This window comes from Stegostoma tigrinum, chromosome 5 (genome assembly GCF_030684315.1).
Source record: "Stegostoma tigrinum isolate sSteTig4 chromosome 5, sSteTig4.hap1, whole genome shotgun sequence".
In the NCBI taxonomy this organism is placed as follows: domain Eukaryota; kingdom Metazoa; phylum Chordata; class Chondrichthyes; order Orectolobiformes; family Stegostomatidae; genus Stegostoma; species Stegostoma tigrinum.
Genome location: NC_081358.1, coordinates 23,682,974 through 23,705,586, shown reverse-complemented (window position 1 = coordinate 23,705,586; position 22,613 = coordinate 23,682,974). Strand labels below are relative to the sequence as shown.

The 22,613-nt window shown below is 40.9% G+C and overlaps 1 protein-coding gene across 1 annotated transcript in view; it reads left to right on the top strand.

The window, feature by feature from the left end:
- LOC125452104 (uncharacterized) overlaps positions 1 to 22,613 on the top strand; it is a 462,089-nt gene that overhangs the window by 219,643 nt on the left and 219,833 nt on the right. The window contains exons 15-17 of the mRNA XM_048530109.2: positions 12,954 to 13,184; positions 15,315 to 15,437; positions 16,809 to 17,093. Of these exons, the coding sequence (XP_048386066.2) occupies positions 12,954 to 13,184; positions 15,315 to 15,437; positions 16,809 to 17,093 (639 nt within the window). The remainder of the gene's footprint in view (positions 1 to 12,953; positions 13,185 to 15,314; positions 15,438 to 16,808; positions 17,094 to 22,613) is intronic.

Here is a 22,613-nt window from a genome sequence, read left to right as displayed (position 1 = left end):
AGGGTCTCCCACTCTACTTCCTGCTGTCGACCCTGGAAAAAAATCAACGTTCAAATATTTGACCCACCATTTACAATGATGTTTCTCGAATTATAGACCCACTCAAACAGACCTCCTTTGATGTCATTGACCCCGTGAAAACCATGACAGTATTTGAAATTAATTGTTCCTGCAGTCGAGCCCTCACCCCTAATCCTTTGACTCCAAGAGACACATACTTGAACTATATACTACCATTTTTGGCTAATAACGTGAAGTGCTAATGGCAGGATCATCAAGGAACAAAAAGATAACAACCAGCTAATTTTCCCTACAGTAAACTGCTTTCTTAAACCCTTTTCCCTGCATCCTCCATTCTGATATCCAAACAAAAAGACTGACGTGCTCATGCACTTGTGTCATTGTCATTCTGACAATCTGATCTGCTGTCATTGCATCTTTGCTTCCTTGTCCTACATCACTGGGCCAAACCTCATATGAGATGCTGCCTGCCCTATCCCTGTGCCCATACCGTTCTCTGGTTTTCTCCAATCAAATTTTCTCCTCATCATCTCTCCAAATTCATATGAAGCCCAGCTCCTCCTCCCTTGACACTATTTACCTAGCATTCATCTCCTAAATTCTCCCTAAAATCTAAATCTCTTTCTCTCTCATTCTCACTCTCAACCTCTCACTCTTAAAGGCACTCCTTGAAAACTACCTCTTTATTGCCTTCATGCTTAACTGCCCTAGCTAATAAATGCTGGCCTCGCCAGAGATGCCCACATCCCGTCAGTGAATAAGAAAAAAATTTATCATTTGACCTAATATCTCTGTATGTGGCTCAGTGTCAAATTTTGCTTGATATTGTTCCTGTGAAGTGACTTGGGACGTTTATTATACTGAAGATACTATAACACAACAAATTGTTGTTGTTGTTTTTTTTATTCCTAAGAGAATTTTTTGCAGCTTTTGTGAGATAGCATCTGAGGTATTTCTCCAGATTGTGTTATTGATTGTGTCATTGATAGAAGTAGAATCTTAGAGGCACTTCGTTATCATGTCAGTTTTTTTGATATGAACCTAGAGTAACAGTCTTGTGGGTGCATTTACTTTTGTCTGTATAATACTTGTTAACATTAATTCAATTGAAGATATCTCCCTTAACCTTACTACATCACGTAGCAAAATTGAAATTTGAAAGGAAAAGGGATATGTATGACCTGATGGAATTCATCGCAGAACCTTTTTCCAACCATATCTGTGCTATCTTGCTGCAATTGTTTTGATGTGTTAATTTTATTGCTTTCTGCTTAAGAATTAGATTTCGAACATTGTCCTCCAAATAGGGTCGTAGCCAGCACATTTTCACATGCATTTCACTTTTTAATGAGTCCTATATTTTTGAGTTATTGTGCAGACCTGATGGACAGCAAAATGCAAAATTAGTGGAACTGATTTTCTTGTCTTTAATATGGGCTTGTGTCACTTCACAGGGTGGTATAGACCAGATAAAAAAGACAGAGAAAAACCTTTATTCTCTTCTCACTTGGTATATATTTGCATCACACAAATAAAAAGTAAACAATGTGATTGAAATCATAATGCCTACTGTTTTGATTTTCCCATCATCCTGTCTTTTGTGATTTTAAAGAGCCACGTGGTCACCGAGTTTCTGGGTTACTTCTCGATGTGTGGGAATCTAGTGAAGGGGGGCCGTGAGAGGGGAGGGTAGTAACATACATTTTGAATTTAAATATTTTGGAAATTTCTTTCAGTAAATTTAGAAGTTTTATGCTCTATGTGCTAGAAATCAAGGGAATTCTTAGACCACTCCTGCACTCACCTATCATAGGGTATAGATAAGTTAAGTGCCCAAGTGAAAAAGTGGCACTGAATATAATGTGAGAAATTTGTTGCTAGGAAGAATCAAAAAGAAACATTATCTAAATGATGAGAGATCTGGGTGTCCCAATTGATGAATGACAAAAGGTTAGAATGCTGGACCAACAAATAACTAGGAAATCTAATATAATGTTATTGTTTATTGAGAGGGGAATTAACGATAAAAGCAAAAAGATTATGATTCCTTTATTCAGGGCACTAGTGAAATCATAACTGGAGCATTGTGTATAGTATTGGTCTCCTTCTTTAAAAGAATGTTGTTGTGATGGAAGCAGCTCGCAAAAGGATTAGTGAACTGATACCTGGAATGGGTAATAAAATGTGAGGCTGGATGAACACAGCAGGCCAAGCAGCATCTCAGGAGCACAAAAGCTGACGTTTCGGGCCTAGACCCTTCATCAGAGAGGGGGATGGGGAGAGGGAACTGGAATAAATAGGGAGAGAGGGGGAGGCGGACCAAAGATGGAGAGTAAAGAAGATAGGTGGAGAGAGTGTAGGTGGGGAGGTAGGGAGGGGATAGGTCAGTCCAGGGAAGACGGAGAGGTCAAGGAGGTGGGATGAGGTTAGTAGGTAGCTGGGGGTGCGGCTTGGGGTGGGAGGAAGGGATGGGTGAGAGGAAGAACCGGTTAGGGAGGCAGAGACAGGTTGGACTGGTTTTGGGATGCAGTGGGTGGGGGGGAAGAGCTGGGCTGGTTGTGTGGTGCAGTGGGGGGAGGGGACGAACTGGGCTGGTTTAGGGATGCAGTAGGGGAAGGGGAGATTTTGAAACTGGTGAAGTCTACATTGATACCGTATGGCTGCAGGGTTCCCAGGCGGAATATGAGTTGCTGTTCCTGCAACCTTCGGGTGGCATCATTGTGGCACTGCAGGAGGCCCATGATGGACATGTCATCGAGAGAATGGGAGGGGGAGTGGAAATGGTTTGCGACTGGGAGGTGCAGTTGTTTGTAGCGAACTGAGCGGAGGTGTTCTACAAAGCGGTCCCCAAGCCTCCGCTTGGTTTCCCCAATGTAGAGGAAGCCGCACCGGGTACAGTGGATGCAGTATACCACATTGGCAGATGTGCAGGTGAACCTCTGCTTAATGTGGAATGTCATCTTGGGGCCTGGGATGGGGGTGAGGGAGGAGGTGTGGGGACAGGTGTAGCATTTCCTGCGGTTGCAGGGGAAGGTGCCGGGTGTGGTGGGGTTGGAGGGCAGTGTGGAGCGAACAAGGGAGTCACGGAGAGAGTGGTCTCTCCAGAAAGCTGACAGGGGAGGGGATGGAAAAATGCTCCCACCGACTCCCACAGCTACCTAGAATACACCTCCTCCCACCCACCCTCCTGCAAAAATTCCATCCCCTATTCCCAACTCCTCCGCCTCCGCCGCATCTGCTCCCACGATAAGACATTCCACTCCCGCACATCCCAGATGTCCATGTTCTTCAAGGACCGCAACTTTCCCTACACAGTGATCGAGAACGCCCTTGACCGCGTCTCCCGTATTTCCCGCAACACATCCCTCACACCCCGCCCCCGCCACAACTGCCCCAAGAGGATCCCCCTCGTTCTCACACACCACCCTACCAACCTCCGGATACAACGCATCATCCTCCGACACTTCCGCCATTTACAATCCGACCCCACCACCCAAGACATTTTTCCATCCCCTCCCCTGTCAGCTTTCTGGAGAGACCACTTTCTCCGTGACTCCCTTGTTCGCTCCACACTGCCCTCCAACCCCACCACACCCGGCACCTTCCCCTGCAACCGCAGGAAATGCTACACCTGTCCCCACACCTCCTCCCTCACCCCCATCCCAGGCCCCAAGATGACATTCCACATTAAGCAGAGGTTCACCTGCACATCTGCCAATGTGGTATACTGCATCCACTGTACCCGGTGCGGCTTCCTCTACATTGGGGAAACCAAGCGGAGGCTTGGGGACCGCTTTGCAGAACACCTCCGCTCAGTTCGCAACAAACAACTGCACCTCCCAGTCGCAAACCATTTCCACTCCCCCTCCCATTCTCTCGATGACATGTCCATCATGGGCCTCCTGCAGTGCCACCATGATGCCACCCGAAGGTTGCAGGAACAGCAACTCATATTCCGCCTGGGAACCCTGCAGCCATACGGTATCAATGTAGACTTCACCAGTTTCAAAATCTCCCCTTCCCCTACTGCATCCCTAAACCAGCCCAGTTCGTCCCCTCCCCCCACTGCACCACACAACCAGCCCAGCTCTTCCCCCCCACCCACTGCATCCCAAAACCAGTCCAACCTGTCTCTGCCTCCCTAACCGGTTCTTCCTCTCACCCATCCCTTCCTCCCACCCCAAGCCGCACCCCCAGCTACCTACTAACCTCATCCCACCTCCTTGACCTCTCCGTCTTCCCTGGACTGACCTATCCCCTCCCTACCTCCCCACCTACACTCTCTCCACCTATCTTCTTTACTCTCCATCTTTGGTCCGCCTCCCCCTCTCTCCCTATTTATTCCAGTTCCCTCTCCCCATCCCCCTCTCTGATGAAGGGTCTAGGCCCGAAACGTCAGCTTTTGTGCTCCTGAGATGCTGCTTGGCCTGCTGTGTTCATCCAGCCTCACATTTTATTATCTTGGAATTCTCCAGCATCTGCAGTTCCCATTATCCCTGGAATGGGTAAGTTGTCTTGTGAGGAAATGTTTGACAGGTAAAGGTTGTATGCACTAGAATTTAGAAGAATAAGAGGTGACCTGATTGAAACCTACAAAATCCGGAGGGATCTTCCAGGATAGATATGGAGAAATGTTTCTTCTTACAGGACACCAGAGGTCACTATTTAGAAATAAGGAGTCATTCATTAAAGACAGAGATGGAGAGAATTATTTTCTTGTGCAATATGGCAAGTCTTTCGAATGCTCTTCCTTGAAAGGTGGTGGAACAGGCCTTGGAATATTTTTAAGGCAAATGTAGATATATTCAAGGAACTGAAAGGGTACCAAGGGTGAGCGGGAATATGAAGTCATTAGATCAGTCTTGGTCTTATTGAATGCCTTAATGGACCGAGCTGCCTACTCCGATTGCTAATTCATGTGTTCGTACATTCATGGTTTAGATTGACCACAACTTTGTGTTCTATGTTTCTGTTGGAATACCGCAATACATAATGGCCTGGAACAATAGCTAAGTTGTGTGAGGTTTTTCACTGAAATTTAATGAACTAACCAACAGAGTGTAAAAGAGTGAAAATTTTCAAGCCAAAGGGTGTCCAGTGCAAGTTGTGTATCCCCATTCTTATACACTGGTTCAAAATGGTTATTAGGGCAGCCTTCCCCCTCTTATCCTCTAAAATAATTGGCTATTCCACAGATTAAAGTAATCATTTTGATAAACCTCCTTTAATTCTGCCTGGCCTTTAAGGAGACTCCTAAAATGATGATTTTTTTGGTGCTGAATTCATAGACAATATTTAAACATTTGAAAATATTTAAATATATTTATTCAAATACTGTCTTATGTGAATTAAACTAGCAAATTGCTCTCTAGCACATTTTTAAAGGCAGGCTGAAATATTTAAAATCAGTATATTTACTCGTGGTGAACTTAACACTCATTGAAAACATTATAGTTTGTTAGTGAATCGATTTTCACTTGAAATATTAAGTAAAACTCTACCAGTTTGCCATTCATAAAGATATCTCGAATTTTAAACAAGATCAGAAATTGATGGAAAATCTCAGCAGATCTGAGTTCTGAAGAAAGGTCACTGGACCCTCAATGTTAACTCCGTTTTCTCTCCACAGATGTTGCCAGACCTGCTCAGTTTTTCCAGCAATTTCTGATTTTGTTTTTGATTACCAGCATCTGCAGATCTTTATAACACAGTGTAGAGCTGGAGGAATATAGCAGGCCAGGCAGCATCTGAGGAGCAGGAAAGCTGACGTTTCGGCTCCACACTGTGTTATCTCTGACTCCAGCATTGGCAGTTCTTATCACTTCTGCAGTTCTTTGTTTTTTTTTCCTTTTAGAAATAATTTTAAATGTAAATTTGTTTTGGAATTACATTTTAAAACATAAACGGGTTTTATTTGTTTGAACTTAGAACATAGATTAGCACAGAACAGGAACAGACCCTTTGGCCCAAAATGTCTGTGCTGACCATGATGCTATTCTCAACTAATCCCATCAGCCTGCCAATGGTCCGTATCCCTGTATTCTCTATCTGCTCCACGTGTCTATCTAAATGCCTCTTAAACTTTGCTATCATATCTGCTTCTACCACCTCCCCTGGCAGCACATTCCAGGAACCTATGATGCTCTGTGTAAAAAGAATTTTCTTATACAATTTTAAACTTTCCCTCTCTCATCTTAAAGCCGTGCCTCCTAGCATTTGACATTTCTATTCTGGGAAAGAGACATGGCTATTCACCTTATCAATGCCTGTCATTCATTTACATACTTCTACCACGTTATCCCCTCAGCTTCCAACACTTTAGTAAAAACAAATCAAATTTGTCCATTTTTTCTCATCTCTGATACTGTCCATTTCAGGCAACATCAAGTAAAGCTCTTTTACACAGTTTCCACACCCTTCCTATAATGTGGAATCCAAAACTGTGCAAGGTACTTCAAATGTTGCCGGACCAAAGTCTCACATAGTTGCAACATAACTTGCCAGCTTTTGTAGTCAGTGGCCTGAGCGATGAAGGCAAGCATACAGTACATATTTTTATCACCTTATCCACTTGTGTTGCCACTTTCATGGAGCTGCGGATTTGGACCCTAAAATTCCTCTGAAAGTCAATGCTCCTAAAGGTTCAGCCCTTATACTTTTATTTCCTCTTGCATTTGATCTCCCAAAATGCATCACTTTCAATATTTCCAGTTTCTGCCTTATACTGTTATAGTTCGCCCAGTTTAACACTTTCACCCGAAGATCAGTCCTATCCTTTTCTATAACTGTCTTAAAACTTATAGAATTATGATCACTGTTTCCAAAATACTCCTCATTAAAACTTTGATCACCTGGTTGGCTCATTCCCTAATACAAGGTCTAATATGGCCCCTTCCCTAGTTGGATTGTGTACATATTTCTATAACTGTCTTAAAACTTATAGAATTATGATCACTGTTTCCAAAATACTCCTCATTAAAACTTTGATCACCTGGTTGGCTCATCCCCTAATACAAGGTCTAATATGGCCCCTTCCCTAGTTGGATTGTGTACATATTGTTTCAAACATCACTTCTGGATGCATCTAACAAACTCTGTCAAACCTCAGTCCCTGTAAGGGAGTTCCAGTGAATACTGGAGAAATTAAAATCATCCACTTCCACAACCCTGTTGTTTTTACATCTTTGGTTCATGGAAGGTTTTACATTCAATGAGATGCAATTTAATTTGAGAAATAATTGAGCAAGATGATATTCAGGTTTGTAAACCAGGGCTTACCACCTACCATTACACTGTAATCGGCCATTGAGAAATTATGGATTTCAGCAAGGCGTTCGATAAGGTTCCTCACAATAGGCTATTGTACAAAATGCGGAGGCATGGAATTGTGGGAGATATAGCAGTTTGGATCGGAAATTGGCTTGCTGAAAGAAGACAGAGGGTGGTAGTTGATGGGAAATGTTCATCTGGAGACCAGTTACTAGTGGTGTACCGCAAGGGTCGGTGTTGGGTCCACTGCTGTTTGTCATTTTTATAAATGACCTGGATGAGGGCGTAGAAGGATGGGTTAGTAAATTTGCAGACGACGTGAAGGTCGGTGGAGTTGTGGATAGTGACAAAGGATGCTGTAGGTTGCAGAGAGACATAGATAAGCTGCAGAGCTGGGCTGAGTGGTGGCAAATGGGGTTTAATGCAGACAAGTGTGAGGTGATGCACTTTGGCAGGGCTAATGGTAAGATACTTAGCAGTGTAGATGAGCAGAGAGATCTCGGTGTTCATGTACACAGATCCTTGAAAGTTGCCACCCAGGTTGACAGGGCTGTTAAGAAGGCATACAGTGTTTTAGTTTTTATTAATAGAGGGATCAAGTTCCGGAACCAAGAGGTTATGGTGAAGCTGTACAAAACTCTGGTGCGGCCGGACTTGGAGTATTGTGTACAGTTCTGGTCACTGCATTGTAAGAAGGATGTGGAATCTTTGGAAAGGGTGCAGAGGAGATTTACTAGGATGTTGCCTGGTTTGGAGGGAAGGTCTTACGAGGAAAGGCTGAGGGACTTGAGGCTGTTTTCATTAGAGAGAAGAAGGTTGAGAGGTGACTTAATTGAAACATATAAAATAATCAGAGGGTTAGATAGGGTGGATAGGGAGAGCCTTTTTCCTAGGATGGTGACGGCGAGCGCGAGGGGGCATAGCTTTAAATTGAGGGGTGAAAGATATCGGACAGATGCCAGAGGTAGTTTCTTTACTCAGAGAGTAGTAAGGGAATGGAACGCTTTGCCTGCAACAGTAGTAGATTCGCCAACTTTAGGTACATTTAAGTCGTCATTGGACAAGCATATGGACGCACATGGAATAGTGTAGGTTAGATGGGCTTCAGATCGGTACGACAGGTCGGCACAACATCGCGGGCCGAAGGGCCTGTACTGTGCTGTAATGTTCTATGTTCTATGTACCTTGACCTGACTGGGAAACAATGTATGCAGAAGCTCAAGGGTGGTGTAGAAACAATGGCAGAGGCACGTAGTGTGATCCACGAAGATCTTAAGAGAAACTATTGAACAGGCATTGTGCTGCAGGTTACACTGAATATTACCATTGCTTTATGCTTGACTGTTGTTCAATCTGAAGCATGTAATTACGTAAGTAAAAGTAAGTTAGTTCAGATGACTGAATGGCTAGTTTGCAATGCAGAGTGATGCCAGCAGTTTGAGTTCAATTTCCGTACTGTCTGAGGTTACCATGAAGGTTCTTCCTTCTCAACCACTTCCCTCACCGGAGACATTATGACTCTCAAGTTAAATCACCACCAGTTATCTCTCTTAAATGAGAGTGGGACTGTAGAACTTAATTTTAATATAGGTAGCTGGTGCCTTTTCTGCATAACATTGTTTTTTTTAAGGTCAAAAAAAATTTGAAGCTTTCATCAGTTTGATGTGGATGGTAGGGATGACATCTGAATCAGACAAGTTTCACCTGAGCCGTTCTGACCCCAATATACAGCACGTTCTGGAACTTGATCTGAGCCACCTATGAGAACACTTCCATTGAAGAGGCAGCTTTGAATTACTCCATCCTTACAGACAAAATATGACCCATATCTTTCTAATAGAGTTGCTGTTCCTTTCAAAGACCACCATCTCTCTTCAAAATTTAATTCCTCTTTTTAAGTATTGCCTCTGAAGAATGTGGCCATTTGTTTATATTTACGATGTGAGCATGACGTAACGAAGTCCACATTAACATGTCAGATAAATTCCAATGAATCACACAGTGCTGTGCCTGATGTGTCGGACACATCTCTCGACCACTTGTATGCTGTGGCTCCCAAGTGATCAGGAATCAAATGAAGACAGCCTACTCACTTTTGCATGTTAATGATTGAAAATTAAGTACACAGGACACAATTTCAATATTTGCAGATGGTGCAAAATATGGGAGCTTTGTGAACTGTGAGGAAGGTAGACTTGAAGAGGACATGGACTGGCTTGTGGAATGGATAAGCAAGATATAGTGCAGAGAAAAGTGTTTTGGAAGGATATATAAGGAGAGGCAATTTAAAATAAAAAGTAGTATTCTAAAGGGGTTGTAGGAAGAAAGAAACCTGCAAGTTGATGTGTGCAAGTCATTAAGACTGGTAGAGCAGATTTATGAAACCATTACAATGGCATTATGGACTCTGAACTTTATAAATACAGAATAAAAGCAAGCATATTATAATGAAACCTTATCAAACACTTTCATCCTCAACTGAAATACCGTGTCCAAATTTGGGCATTTCGCTTTAGGATGCACATGGAGTCTTTAGAAGGATGTGCAAAATATGAGAGAGCAAGAACTGCAGATGGTGGAGTCAGAGATAACAACGTGTGGAGCTGGAGGAATACAGCAGGCTAGACAGCATCAAAGGAACAGGAAAGCTGATGTTTCAGGTCAGGACCCTTCTTCAGACCCTAAACATCAGCTTACTTGTTCCTCTGATGCTGCCTGGCCTGCTGCATTCCTCCAGCTCCACGCTATGTTATCTGTGCAAAATATATGTGTGAGTTTGGTTCTTGGTTTGTGTGGAAGGCGGAGTTTATAAAGGGGTTAGTGTTTTCATTAATAGCGCTGTATGCCAATGCTTTGTGTTTATCAGTAGATGTCATCTAATTACTTCTGATAAATAATACTTCTTGTTCAGTACAGAAATCTAGTCCATGCTTCTTATCAACATTGGTCTGAAAGCCAGGTAAATTGGACTATTGTATGTCATTTAAAAAAAAAATTAATAGTTGGCTCGGTGGTTATCACTGCTACCTCACAGCGCCAGGGACCCAGTTCGACACCAGCCTCGAGCGACTATCTGTTTGGAGTTTACACGTTCTCCCTGTGTATGCGTGGGATACCTCTGGGTGCTCCGGTTTCCTCGCACAGCCCAAAGATGTGCAGGCTAGGTGGATTGGCCATACTAAATTGCTCATAGTGTTTAGGGATGTGTATATTAGGTGGGTTATAGATGTGTGGGTCTATGTGGAATGCTCTGAGGGTCGGCGTGGACTTGTTGGGCCGAAGAGCCTGTTTCTACCCGGTAGGGATGCTATGGAATGTGGTACGACTCCAGGGACAGGCCCCCTTATCACTTATCCTTGGGCCTTCAGAATACATCTTATTAAATCAGATATAACATAGTGTGATCAGTGATAATGGGAACTGCAGACGCTGGAGAATCCGAGATAACAAAGTGTGGAGCTGGATGAACACAGCAAGCCAAACAGCATCTTAGGAGCACAAAAGCTGACGTTTCGGGCCTAGACCCTTCATCAGAAAAGAAGGATGGGGAGAGAGTTCTGAAATAAATAAGGAGAGAGGGGGAGGCGGACTGAAGATGGATAGAGGAGAAGATAGGTGGAGAGGAGAGTATAGGTGGGGAGGTAGGGAGGTAGGGAGGGAATAGGTCAGTCTGGGGAGGACGGACAGGTCAAAGGGCGCGAGATGATGTTAGTAGGTAGGAAATGGAGGTGCAGCTTGAGATGGGAGGAGGGGATAGGTGAGAGGAAGAACAGCTTAGGGAGGTGGGGATGAGCTGGGCTGGTTTTGGGATGCAGTGGGGGGAGGGGAGATTTTGAAGCTGTTGAAATCCTCATTGATACCATTGGGTTGCAGGGTTCCCAAGTGGAATATGAGTTGCTGTTCCTGCAACCTTCAGGTGGCATCATTATGGCACTGCGGGAGGCCCAGGATGGACATGTCGTCTAAGGAATGGGAGGGAGTTGAAATGGTTTGCGACTGGGAGGTGCAGTTGTTTATTGCGAACCGAGCGTAGATGTTCTGCATAGCGGCCCCCAAACCTCCGCTTGGTTTCCTCAATGTAGAGGAGGCCACAACGGGTACAGCAGATGGTGTATACCACATTGGAGAGGAACTTGCAAATGATGGTGTTTCTGTGCATTTTTTACCCTTGTTCTTCTCGTCTAAAGTAGTTGTAGATTCGGAAAGTGCTATCTAAGGACCTTTGGTGAATTTCTGCAGTGCTTCTTGTAGATAATACACACTGCTGCTACTGAGTATCGATGATGGAGCAAGTGAATGTTTGTGTTTGTGATGGTAGTGAAGCAAGCTGCTTTTTCCTGGATGGTGTGAAGCTTCTTGAGTGTTGCTAGGGCTGCACTCAATCAGGCTAGTGCAGAGAATTCCATCACACTCCTGAATTGTGCCTTATACATGCTGGAAAGCCTTTGGGAGTCAGAAGGTGAATTGCTTGTCACTGGATTCCTAGCCTTTGATCTGCTTTTGTAGCCACAATATTTGTGGCTAGCCCAGCTGAGTTTCTGGTCAGTGGTAACCTGCAGAATGTTGATAGTGAGAGGAGATTCAGTGTTACTATGCCATTGAATGTCAAGGAGCAATAATTATGTTCTCTCTTGTTGGAGGTGGTCATTGCCTGGCATTTGTGTGACAACAATGTTACTTGCCACTTGCCAGCCCTAAACTGAACATTGTGCAGTTCTGGGCGCAATAGACAGGGGTTGCTTCAGTATCTGAGGAGTTGCCAATGCTGTTGAACATTCAGTAATCTTCAGTGAATATCCCCGATTTTACTATAATGAAGGGAAGGTCATTGATGAAGTAGCTGAAGATGGGCCAAGGGTTCTCCACTAAACAATTCCTGTATAGATATCCTGTATTAAGAGGGTTGACCTCCATCAACCACAACTGTCTTCCTTTGTGCTAGGTACAACTCTCACCAACAGAGATGTTCTCCTCTTTTTTACCCCATTGTCTTAAGTTTTACTAGGGACCCTTGATGTCACACTTGGTGAGATGTGGCCTTGATGTCAATGGCTGTCATTCTTGTCTCTCCTCTGGAATGCAGCTTTTTTGACCATATTTGAACCAAGGCTACAATGTAGTTAGGAGTTGATTGGCCCTCTCTGAACTCACACTGAGTGTCAGTGGGAAGTTGTTGTTCAGCAAGTACAGCTTGATAGAACTGTTGATGACATCTTCCCATCACTTTACTAAAATTGGAGAGTAGACTGATTTGTATTAGTCCTGCTTTTTGTGAATGGGGGAAATTTTTCACTGTTATTTTTCACAATTTATTTTTAATTTTGTCATGTACTGAAACAGCTTGGTGAAGGCATAGCAAGTTCTGGAGCACAAATGTCCAGGACCACTGCCAGAATGTTATCAAGACTCGTTGCCTTTGCAGACTTATTTGCCTTACCTCCAGCCATTTCTTGATATCATGTAGAGTGAATCAAATTGGCTAAAGTCTGGCATTATGATTTGGGGACTATATGTAAAGTCAACATTGAGATATTGGAGATGATGATGCTTGCAATGTACTTTTCTGGAAATACTTATAAGACAATAAAGATGATGCAACAGTCTCATAAATAATTAATGTCTTCAAAATTAGATTGTTCATTCTCTGAATTTGATATTGACAGATATTTGAGCTGAATGATACAGTCCATAAGTTAAAAGATGAAATGATGACCTTGCAACATCGATATGAAGAAAAGTGTAGCCAAATTGAAACTTGTGAAGAAATGATTGATCAACTGTCAGAAGAGTTGAATGCAAGTCAAGAGAACTTACAGAAAAACAAAGACCACACTGCTCAGTGTGAACAATTGATTGACATATTAAAAGATAAGGTCCAGAAAATGCAAAGAGAGGTTAATATATTTAAATTGATCAATTTGTGTTGCGACCTGAAATAAAAGATAGTGAAGGTTCTGTTAAAAAAAATGTTCAATTGTGAGCTGTTAAGAATGAAATGATCAAAATCAGTATCTGTCTAAATGAATCAATAGTGTCATTTCCCATTGTGAATTATTTGCCATCTAATATCTGAAGCATTACATGCTGTAGATTTATGAGGCTCTATTTTAAATTGGGCACATGGAGGTGTAAATGAACCAGTTCAACTCTTTTCCCCATAACTTGGTTGAGTAGGAAAGTGACAAGTTTCAGAAAGTTCTGCCCTTTTCATGTAGGTGGTCAGTTTAGAAATGGTTTAGAAGTTCCCTTACCACACTGGGACCCAATTTAGCTATTTTAAAAAAAAACCTACCAATTTCTAGTGAGGATCTTTAAATAGCCAGCAACCTAGTTTTGGCCAGGCTGGCAACATTAGAATATAGAATGTTGATTCTGATTTTCCAAAATGCCCTAAATTTCATGATATCTCAACAGATTGTAAGTTAACAAATATAACTCCATTTCCAAGGAACGAGGAAAGGAAAGAACAAGGAAATGTAGTCTAGTTAGCCTGATAACAGTTGTCGGGAAAATGTTTAAGCTTTTATTTTGGAAAACTGCAACTTCATTTTCAAGGAGCTATAAACCTGCACTCCAAGTCTCTTTGTTCAGCAACATATCTCAGGACCTTGCCATTAAGTTATAAGTTCTGCTTTAGAGACATCATGGCAGATAGTCCTTAGAATGAGCCAAAGCAAAAGAAATTGAAGGCCACAAAACATTCATCCTTGCAGTTGGATTGCAATGACAACAGCTGTCACCCAAACTACAAAACCTCAAACTTAAGCTGCTCATTGTTGACAACACTTCTTATTTTAACAGTTGCCTGAGACATAGGAAGACCCCACAACACAAAGGATGCTCATTCCACAGGTCTGAGGCACCCTGCTGCACTTCTATTTCATCGCAGAGTTAAAAAATAATTAAGTATCACTATATTGTGAGACAGTGTAGCTTCTTTCTGTGACTTAATGTTCTTCCTGCAAAAAAAATGAAATGAAGCAGAGATACACAAGGCAAAATTTAACAGTTGGCAGAGATTCCCAGTGCACGAGCCAAAAAGCCATCTGAAAATGCACCCTGCAGCCAGTAGATACTCCAAGGAGCATTGATTGGTATGATTTGAGCCTGTTTTCCTCACTTGAGTGGAAGTATCACCTTAGTTGTCTACTGACTAATGTGATTAGCCAACAGTTCTGTAGTTACAGCAATAGCATGTGACTTGGAGCCCAAGCAGCTCCCAAATTCTAAAGACAGTATCTTCCTGTTTCAAAATTGTTTGGTTATCAAGGTACCTTTGACCGATATCAGGAAAAATGGTGAGGAAGTCCTTGCTTCCAGCTGCTGGTCAGTCACTGCCATGATTGTTCACTGGTTAGTACAGATCAAGAAAATTATGATCTTGCCATTTGATATTCTTTTACCAATTTTCCTAAATCTGTGTCCCTTGTTACTGATTCTTGCTATGGTGGATCCAAACTTATCTAACTAAATGGATTGGTATAAATGAAACAAGTGATCATTTTATCCAAGTGTGGTAAAATATTTTATCCATGCTTTGTTGCAAATAAAAATAGTAACTGTTAAATTTAGTTGTATCTCTGTAAGGGTTTTTTTTTAATGATGGCCTCAACATATTAAAAAGAAAGGTGTGGACCTTGACCAAATCAAAATTCATTAATGAATTGAAAGTAAAAAGTAGCATAACTTTGCTAATTTGAATTGTTAAGACAATGTTAATAGGAATTATTCAGCCAATTCTGAGGGGAGAACTTGTGATAGTAATAGATGCGGAGAATTGCAGTGTTTCATTTAAACAAAGCATTATAACTACACTTGGAGTGATGAACCAGTTATAAATTTTTGAAGTGAAAAGTTATTTTAGTGTCTTGGGAATGAATAGAAAGATCAACAGTTTTTCTTTCAAGTATAGTGGAAAAGTGTGATAGCAAATACATATGTGGCATATGTAGGAATGATATATCTACAAATTCTAACTTGGACATGTTTCCCCCAAATTTTATGTTCTCTTTATTATTATTTAGATTACTGATCAAGAAGACGCAATACAACAACTTCAATCAGACCTGACTCAGTGTCAAATCAGCCATCGTCATTCCAATGAAGAGTATAATACGCAGACTAGACACATTGAATATTTGCAGAAGGTCAGATTTGTATCCAATATCTGCATTATAATGCTCTGTAAAGAACATTTTTTTGTTTATTTATGCTTGCCCTCTCTGATTAATTTTTTGAACTGCAAACAACTTGTAATCTGCATTCCAAATGTCATGCATAAGGGGCGTTTGTGTAGCTTCTTAACAAAAAATGCCTGTTAAACCACAGCTATGTACCTGAATTTTATAACTTCCCCATTTTGTAAAGTAATTTGAAGAATGAAGGCTCTTAGACGTAATAGGAATAAATAAGCTGACGTTATTGCTACTTCCATATAAATTTATAGCTAACTCTCAATGAAGTATAAAGTATGTTTGTTTGAAGCTACTTTTTTCTACCCATTTGATTTATCAATTTTAAGATTCTCGGCATATTGAACTTCACTTATGACACTTAATCTAATCTTAGTGCACTGCAATTTTTTTGATGGAATTCTCTCTCCTTGTCTCTGGGAAGGCCCTAAATGAAATGAGTTTGAATAGTTTCAAACGGGACCAGATTTTAGATCTATAGAACAAAATGTTTATAATATTATGTAAATTAGCATTCATTTTGCAGAATTATTTTATGTTTTAAATGTCAGGATGGTCCTTCTCTTCCTGGGCCAACCTGCTTTTGTTAACACCCATTCCAACATTTAGAAGGTATGAGCAGTCAGCTCTTTAATTGTTTGATGACCAAATTTCTGGCTGCTGGCAGTCCTGATATGCTACATCTCAGCCACAGCAGAAAAATATTTAAACTAGTTGGCTCATATTTGTCAAACATGAGGCTGGAAAAACACAGCAAGGCAGGCAGCATGTGGAGGAAAGGAGAAGTCAATGTTTCGAGTATTATCCTTCTTCAAGAAAGAAGCGTATATTATTGTGAATTCAGCATAAATTGAGTAACTCCTGGAAAAGACCATTCTTACATCTAAAATTTGACTTATGTAGTGCAATTGATTAGTTGTGGAAGTTGATCTCTCATTGAATTACTTATATAAAGGTGAAGTCATTTTGGCTAATATCAGCTATACTGGAGGCAGCAAACTAACATCCATTTTATAATTCTCCTCATTTCCTTTTCATTGAGTTAAATTTCTTGAACAGTGTAGAAATTTAGGCAGAATAGATAACTAACTGGATTAGACATTGACTATATGAATCTATAACTGGTTTGACATAATCATTATTCTACCAATTAAACATTTGGAATGTTTGCTAAAAATGTTCATTGATACGCTTGGTTAGTTATGTTTTTATACTTAAATATCTTGTAATAATTCTCATTGCAGGAATTTACTCAGAAATTAAATGCACTGCATAAACCATGATTGATAGTTTCTCATGATATTTTTCACATCTTATTTTTACCAGGAACTTGAAAGTGTGAAAAATGTTTGCAATGAAAAGATTAGTCAAGTTGAACAATATGAGCAAACCATATTTGATCTCAGGACAGGAATAGCAGAATCTTCTGACCAGCAAAAGAGCTATCTAGATGAAGTGGAAAATCTTCAAAAAACTTTGAAAACCCTTCAACTGAGTGGAACAGCTTCTGATCATAAGCATAAACTAGAACTCGTACGACTGCAGCAACAGATTACCCAACTTGAAAATGATCTTAGAGATTCACAGATAGCTTGCAACCAAAAGAATCAGGTTTGTTTCACATTTAATAATGAGAATTCTTAGGATGCGTGATGTAAATCTCCTCATGATATCTACAAATAGTCATTTTAACTTTGGTGGTAGATCAGCACATGCTTTAATTGTGCGTTCTGTTGATCTGCTGAAATTACAGAGGCTGGTATGGAGAACATGTACAGAAATTTCCAGTTGGTTTGATTTTTCCGAGACTTCATACTAAGAAAATAAAACAGTATAATTTGATAACAATATAAATTTGCTGCCTTTAACAGTCAGAATTAGATTAGATTCCCTACAGTGTGGAAACAGGCCCTTCAGCCCAACAAGTCCACACTGCCCCTTGAAGCATCCCACCCAGACTCATCCCCCTATAACCCACACACCCCTGAACACTACATGCAATTTAGCATGGCCAATCCACCTAGCCCACACATCTTTGGACTGAGAGGAAACTGGAGCATCTGGAGGAAACCCATGCAGACATGGGGAGAATGTGCAAACTCTTCACAGACAGCTGCCCGGGTCTGGAATCAAACCTGGGTCCCTGGTGCTGTGAGGCTGCAGTGCTAACCACTGAGCCACTGTGCCCCCCAACTAATTAAGACGAGAAGTGGATAGTCAAACCGATTTAATTGTCACCATGCACCAGATCTAAGTGCACTAACATTTAGTTTTTCATGTGTCTTTCAGGACATGATTCTGATCAGTTACTCAAACTGTGGCTCCTTAATTGTATACTTTTCTCTTAAAGTTTATTAAGACCTGAAACTTTGTCAAATAATGTTTTTGAAATGTTGATTTACCTGACATTTACGATGAAAATGGTGAAATTGACGTACTCTGGAAAAATAAATGGAGCCTAATGTTTGCTCTAATGCTGTTGAAATGTAGCTGAATTTATCAAAGTTCAGGTTTATGAATAGCGTTATCACCATAGATGCTTATTTCTAATTTGCAACTTTCTTTTCTGACGATAGTTAATACTGCAGTGCTACAGGTGAAAGCGGAAGGGGAGAGTGCAAAACCCTGACTTGAGAACCCTTTTCTTCAGGGCGTCTCTTGCCTTCCAAGCCCAAAAATCTTAGCTTCAGAATTGGTCTCCTGAGCCAGTTGTGGACACATTAATTATAGAACATAAAACAGTACAGGACAGTACAGGCCCTTCGGCACACGATGTTGTGCCAAACTCTTACCCTAATCCTAAGGTCTATCTAACCTCCGCCCCTACCTTATACTATCATTCACATGCCCATCTAATAGCCTCATTAAGGCCAACTCTTCTACCCTCTCCAGCAATGCATTCCACGCCCCCAATACTCTCTGAGTAAAGAACTTACGTTTGACGTCTCCCCCATATCTACCTCCACTCACTTTAAAACTATGCCACCTCATGACAGCTACCTCCACCCTAGAAAAAAGCCTCTGGCTGTCTACTCTATCTATACCTCTGATCATTTTGTTCACCTCTATCAAGTCAACTCTCATCCTTCGTCATTCTAAAGAGAAAAGTCCTAACTCTCTCAACCTTTCCTCATAAGACCTTCCCTCCATTCCAGGCAACATTCAGGTAAATCTCCTGTGCATCTTTTCCAATGCTTCCACATCTTTCCTGTAATGAAGCAACCAGAACTGGACACAATACTCCAGATGTGGCCAAACCAGGCTTTTGTGTAGCTGAAGCATAACTTCACGACTCTGGAACTCAATTCCTCTATTAATGAAAGCTAACACACCATACCCCTTCTTAACAACTCTATCCACCTGGGTGGCAACTTTCAGGGAACTGTGGACATGAACCCCAAGATTCCTCTCCTCCTCCACACTGCCAAGAATTTTTCTGTTAACCCCGTATCCGGCTTTCAAGTTTATTCTTCCAAAATGAATCACCTCACGCTTTTCAGGGTTAAACTCCATCTGCCATTTCTCAGCCCAGTCCTGCATCCTAGCAATGTCCCTTTATAACCGAGAACAGTCCTCCACACTATCTACAACTCAACCCACCTTCGTATCATCCACGAACTTACTGATCCACGCTTCCACTCCTTCATCCAAATCATTTACAAAAATCACAAATAGAAGTGGACCCAGAACTGATCCTTGTGGTACATGACTAGTAACTTATGAAGTCTGGCATACGCTGTGCTTATTTTGAGAGACTGACTGATGATTTTACATGAACAATTACAGCCTTTTGATACCCTGTCTAAATAATTCTGAGTGATCCTAGACAGTACAGCTGAAGATAGAAGCCCTGCAACACTTCATTATTTAACTTCTATGAGCCACAAAGTGAAACTGCCCAGATATGAAGTTAATGGGACTAAACTAAGGAAGGGGAAAAAATCACTTGTTTGATATTTCATCATCACCGAGATTTCCATTTTTCAAGGTTTTGTTTTGCATCTGGCTTTTTCTTGGCTTCTGAAAAACTCATTCATTTATTTTTCATAACCTAAACTCAATGTGAAAGAAGTTTGTCTTGCACAAAATTGTAGGATCAACTATTTCACGGACAGACCATACACTCAAGTCAAATTGAGTTTCACTGCTCAGCTAAATGCTGCCAGTGAAATGCCAGCTTCTAATGCTGAGAACAAGAAATTGGCTGGCTGCAAAACAAAAAGACTTGACAAGAAGTAACCTGAGTGACATGGCCTTTGAACAAATCACATCAGGAAGAAATTTACTTTTTTCCTCAATTGAGGAAAATGAATTCCCCTTAACCCACAAAAGAAAAGTAAAAACTTCTTAGCCCATTTATCGAGCTACCTCTAGCAGTTCATGTAACAATACTTGAAGGTTATACAACTGGGCAGAGAATTCTCAGAGCAAACTCCACTCATTTACAGTTGATTTTCACATTGGGGTTCTACAGCTAGGTTATCTAAATATGTAAACCCATTTCAGTTGATACATCATGTGACTAAAAGTCCATCAACCTCATTTATCACACTTGCAGCCGAGATTGGGCACAGTGAATCATAGGATGAGGTACCTCTTCGCAAGCCATTGTGTTGAATCCATTTTGTGATTTAATCCAGTTCATTCCTAGTTGTTTTGTATTAACAGACTGAATGTTTTGCTAAATTGTAAGTCTCTGATCTCAGGCTTATATTGAGTGTCTGCTTTCCAATAGATTAATTTTTTTTAAAATTTGTCTTCAAGTCCTTCACTTCCTGACCCTATTGTCATTCTGAAACCTCCTCACCCAGTATGAACCAACCTACACCTTTCATTTTCAGACTCTTCCATTGACACCGAGATAGATTTTAAAAAGACACAAGGGGCAAATTTTTTACACAGGCTACGGTTCATGTGTGGAATGGACTTCCTGAAGAAGTGGTGCATGCAGGCACAGTTACAACTACAAGAGCAGGAAAATGGGACTAGTTTAGTTTGGGATTATGTTCTGCATGGATTGGTTGGGCCAAAGGGTCTGTTTCCTTGCTGAATGACTCTGACTCTGACACATCTCTGCCATCTCTCCTAATTTGACACCATTGGTGGCAAACAATTCTGTTTTTGTTCTACTTTCCGAGCCCACTTTCTAAATCTCTGTTTACCTTAAAATTATGCCTTTAAAATTAGTCATTTTGGCCAAGCTTTTAGCTAAAGTATTAACCTCTCCATGAATACATTGGAATCCATTCTTTTCTTTTCAATTCTGTTTGTGAATTGGCTTGGGATTTAGTTCACATTGTTTGGTGGTTGATGAAAATTCATGTATTTCGTTGAAAAGTTTGGAAGATTTAGTGGATGTGAATGTTATCTTTGATCTTTTCTTGGGTCTTGATCTTTTTTTTTCCTAACTGAGGAAAAATACTCCTTCTCTTTGGCCCACAGATAACATAATTATAACAAATAAGAAAGACAGTTTGGTTCATCTAAGTTCACCTATTCAGAAAAGCAGTCTACATTTTCACCAGAATAGCATCAGACTCCTTAAACAATTTTAAGCATTCTGCAGCTGTGTATCTAGGAGATTTGTTTCATGAAATGATCAATCTGTGTGAACAGCTTAATGATTTGTATTCTCAAATTGTCTCCCTGAATTCAAGTCATTGGTGATTACTTGCTGAACCACAGCAAACTGCTACATTTTTTTGTTATAGACAGGATGAGGAATAGGGTGAGAGTCTATCACAGCTGGAAAAAAGGGTTGAATCCTGTGTTATTGCTGTTAATCTCACCCATTTGCTAGCTGTCTAGCAAAATGAGCTAAATGGACCTTTACCTTAGCGTTATCAGTCCTGAATTTCTCTTTTCCTGTTTTGATCCTGTGACCATTTGCATTAATCCCACAATTTACTTATAAGTAGTGTTCTAGATCTCCCTTTATCAACAGTTTACTATCTTCAATTCTTCTCAGTTACTTTACTCCAAGGAATAAAAAATTATGTTTCTCTACTTGTGCTATTTTTGCTGTATTCCTGATCCAGAGACTCAGCTAATATTGTGGGGACTTGGGTTCGAATATCTGCCATCACAGATGGTGGAATTTGAACTCGATGATAATCTGGAGAAAGAGTTTAATAATAGTCATGAAATCATTGCTGATTGTCAAAGAAAAACCTATCTGGCTCACTAATATCCTTACAGGAAATCTGTCATCCTTACTTTGTCTGGCCTATATGCAACTCCAAACCTACAGCAATGTGGTTGACTCATAACTGCCCTTTGGGAAATTAGGGATGAGCAATAAATGCTAGTCCAGCCAGTGACGCCACATCCCATGAATGAACAAAAAGAACTCAGCAGGGCGAATACACGAATGCCACATTTCAACAATTTATACACAGGAGAATAAGGTGCTGATTCATAGGAAACTAATTTTCTATTATAAATATAGAAAAAGGAACACAGTATGAGTTTTAACAAAATTTCAAAAGTGACACTAATAGATATTTTTAATCAACCTTTTCAAATGTGTTATAACACGCCTCTGGAGCAAGTGGGACTTGCACTCAGGGCTTCTGATACATTATTAGGGATCTTTTCACTGCACCACAAGATTCTATGAAATTCACATATTCTTCACAATAACATGAATTCCAGTGAACTGTCCATGATTTTGGTTAAATATGTCATTAAATATTTTAGTTGAATGGGCCAAAGGGGTGTGAGTAGGCCATTTACTCCCTCAAGCCTGTTGTGCCTTTTGATTACATAATGGACAGTCTTAAACACAAACTGAAATTGCTGGCAAAACAGGTCTGGCAGCATCTGTAGAGAGAAAACAGAGACCCTTCATCAGAAGGGTCATCAGAACATCAGAGTCTTAACATCATTTATCAACTTTGTTCTGTATTATCCCATCAAAAATTATCAGCTGCAACAGGCATTATTAGCTAGGCCAGCATTTATTCCCCATCCCTAGATACCACTGAGAAGAAAGTGGTGAACACCCTTCTTTACCTACTGCTGTTTTTAATGTGTATGATTTTGACCCAGCAACAGCGTGGCTTGGGGGACTACTTGCTGGTGCTGTTCTCATGCATCTTCTGCCCTTGTGAGTTGCTGCAGTACATCTTG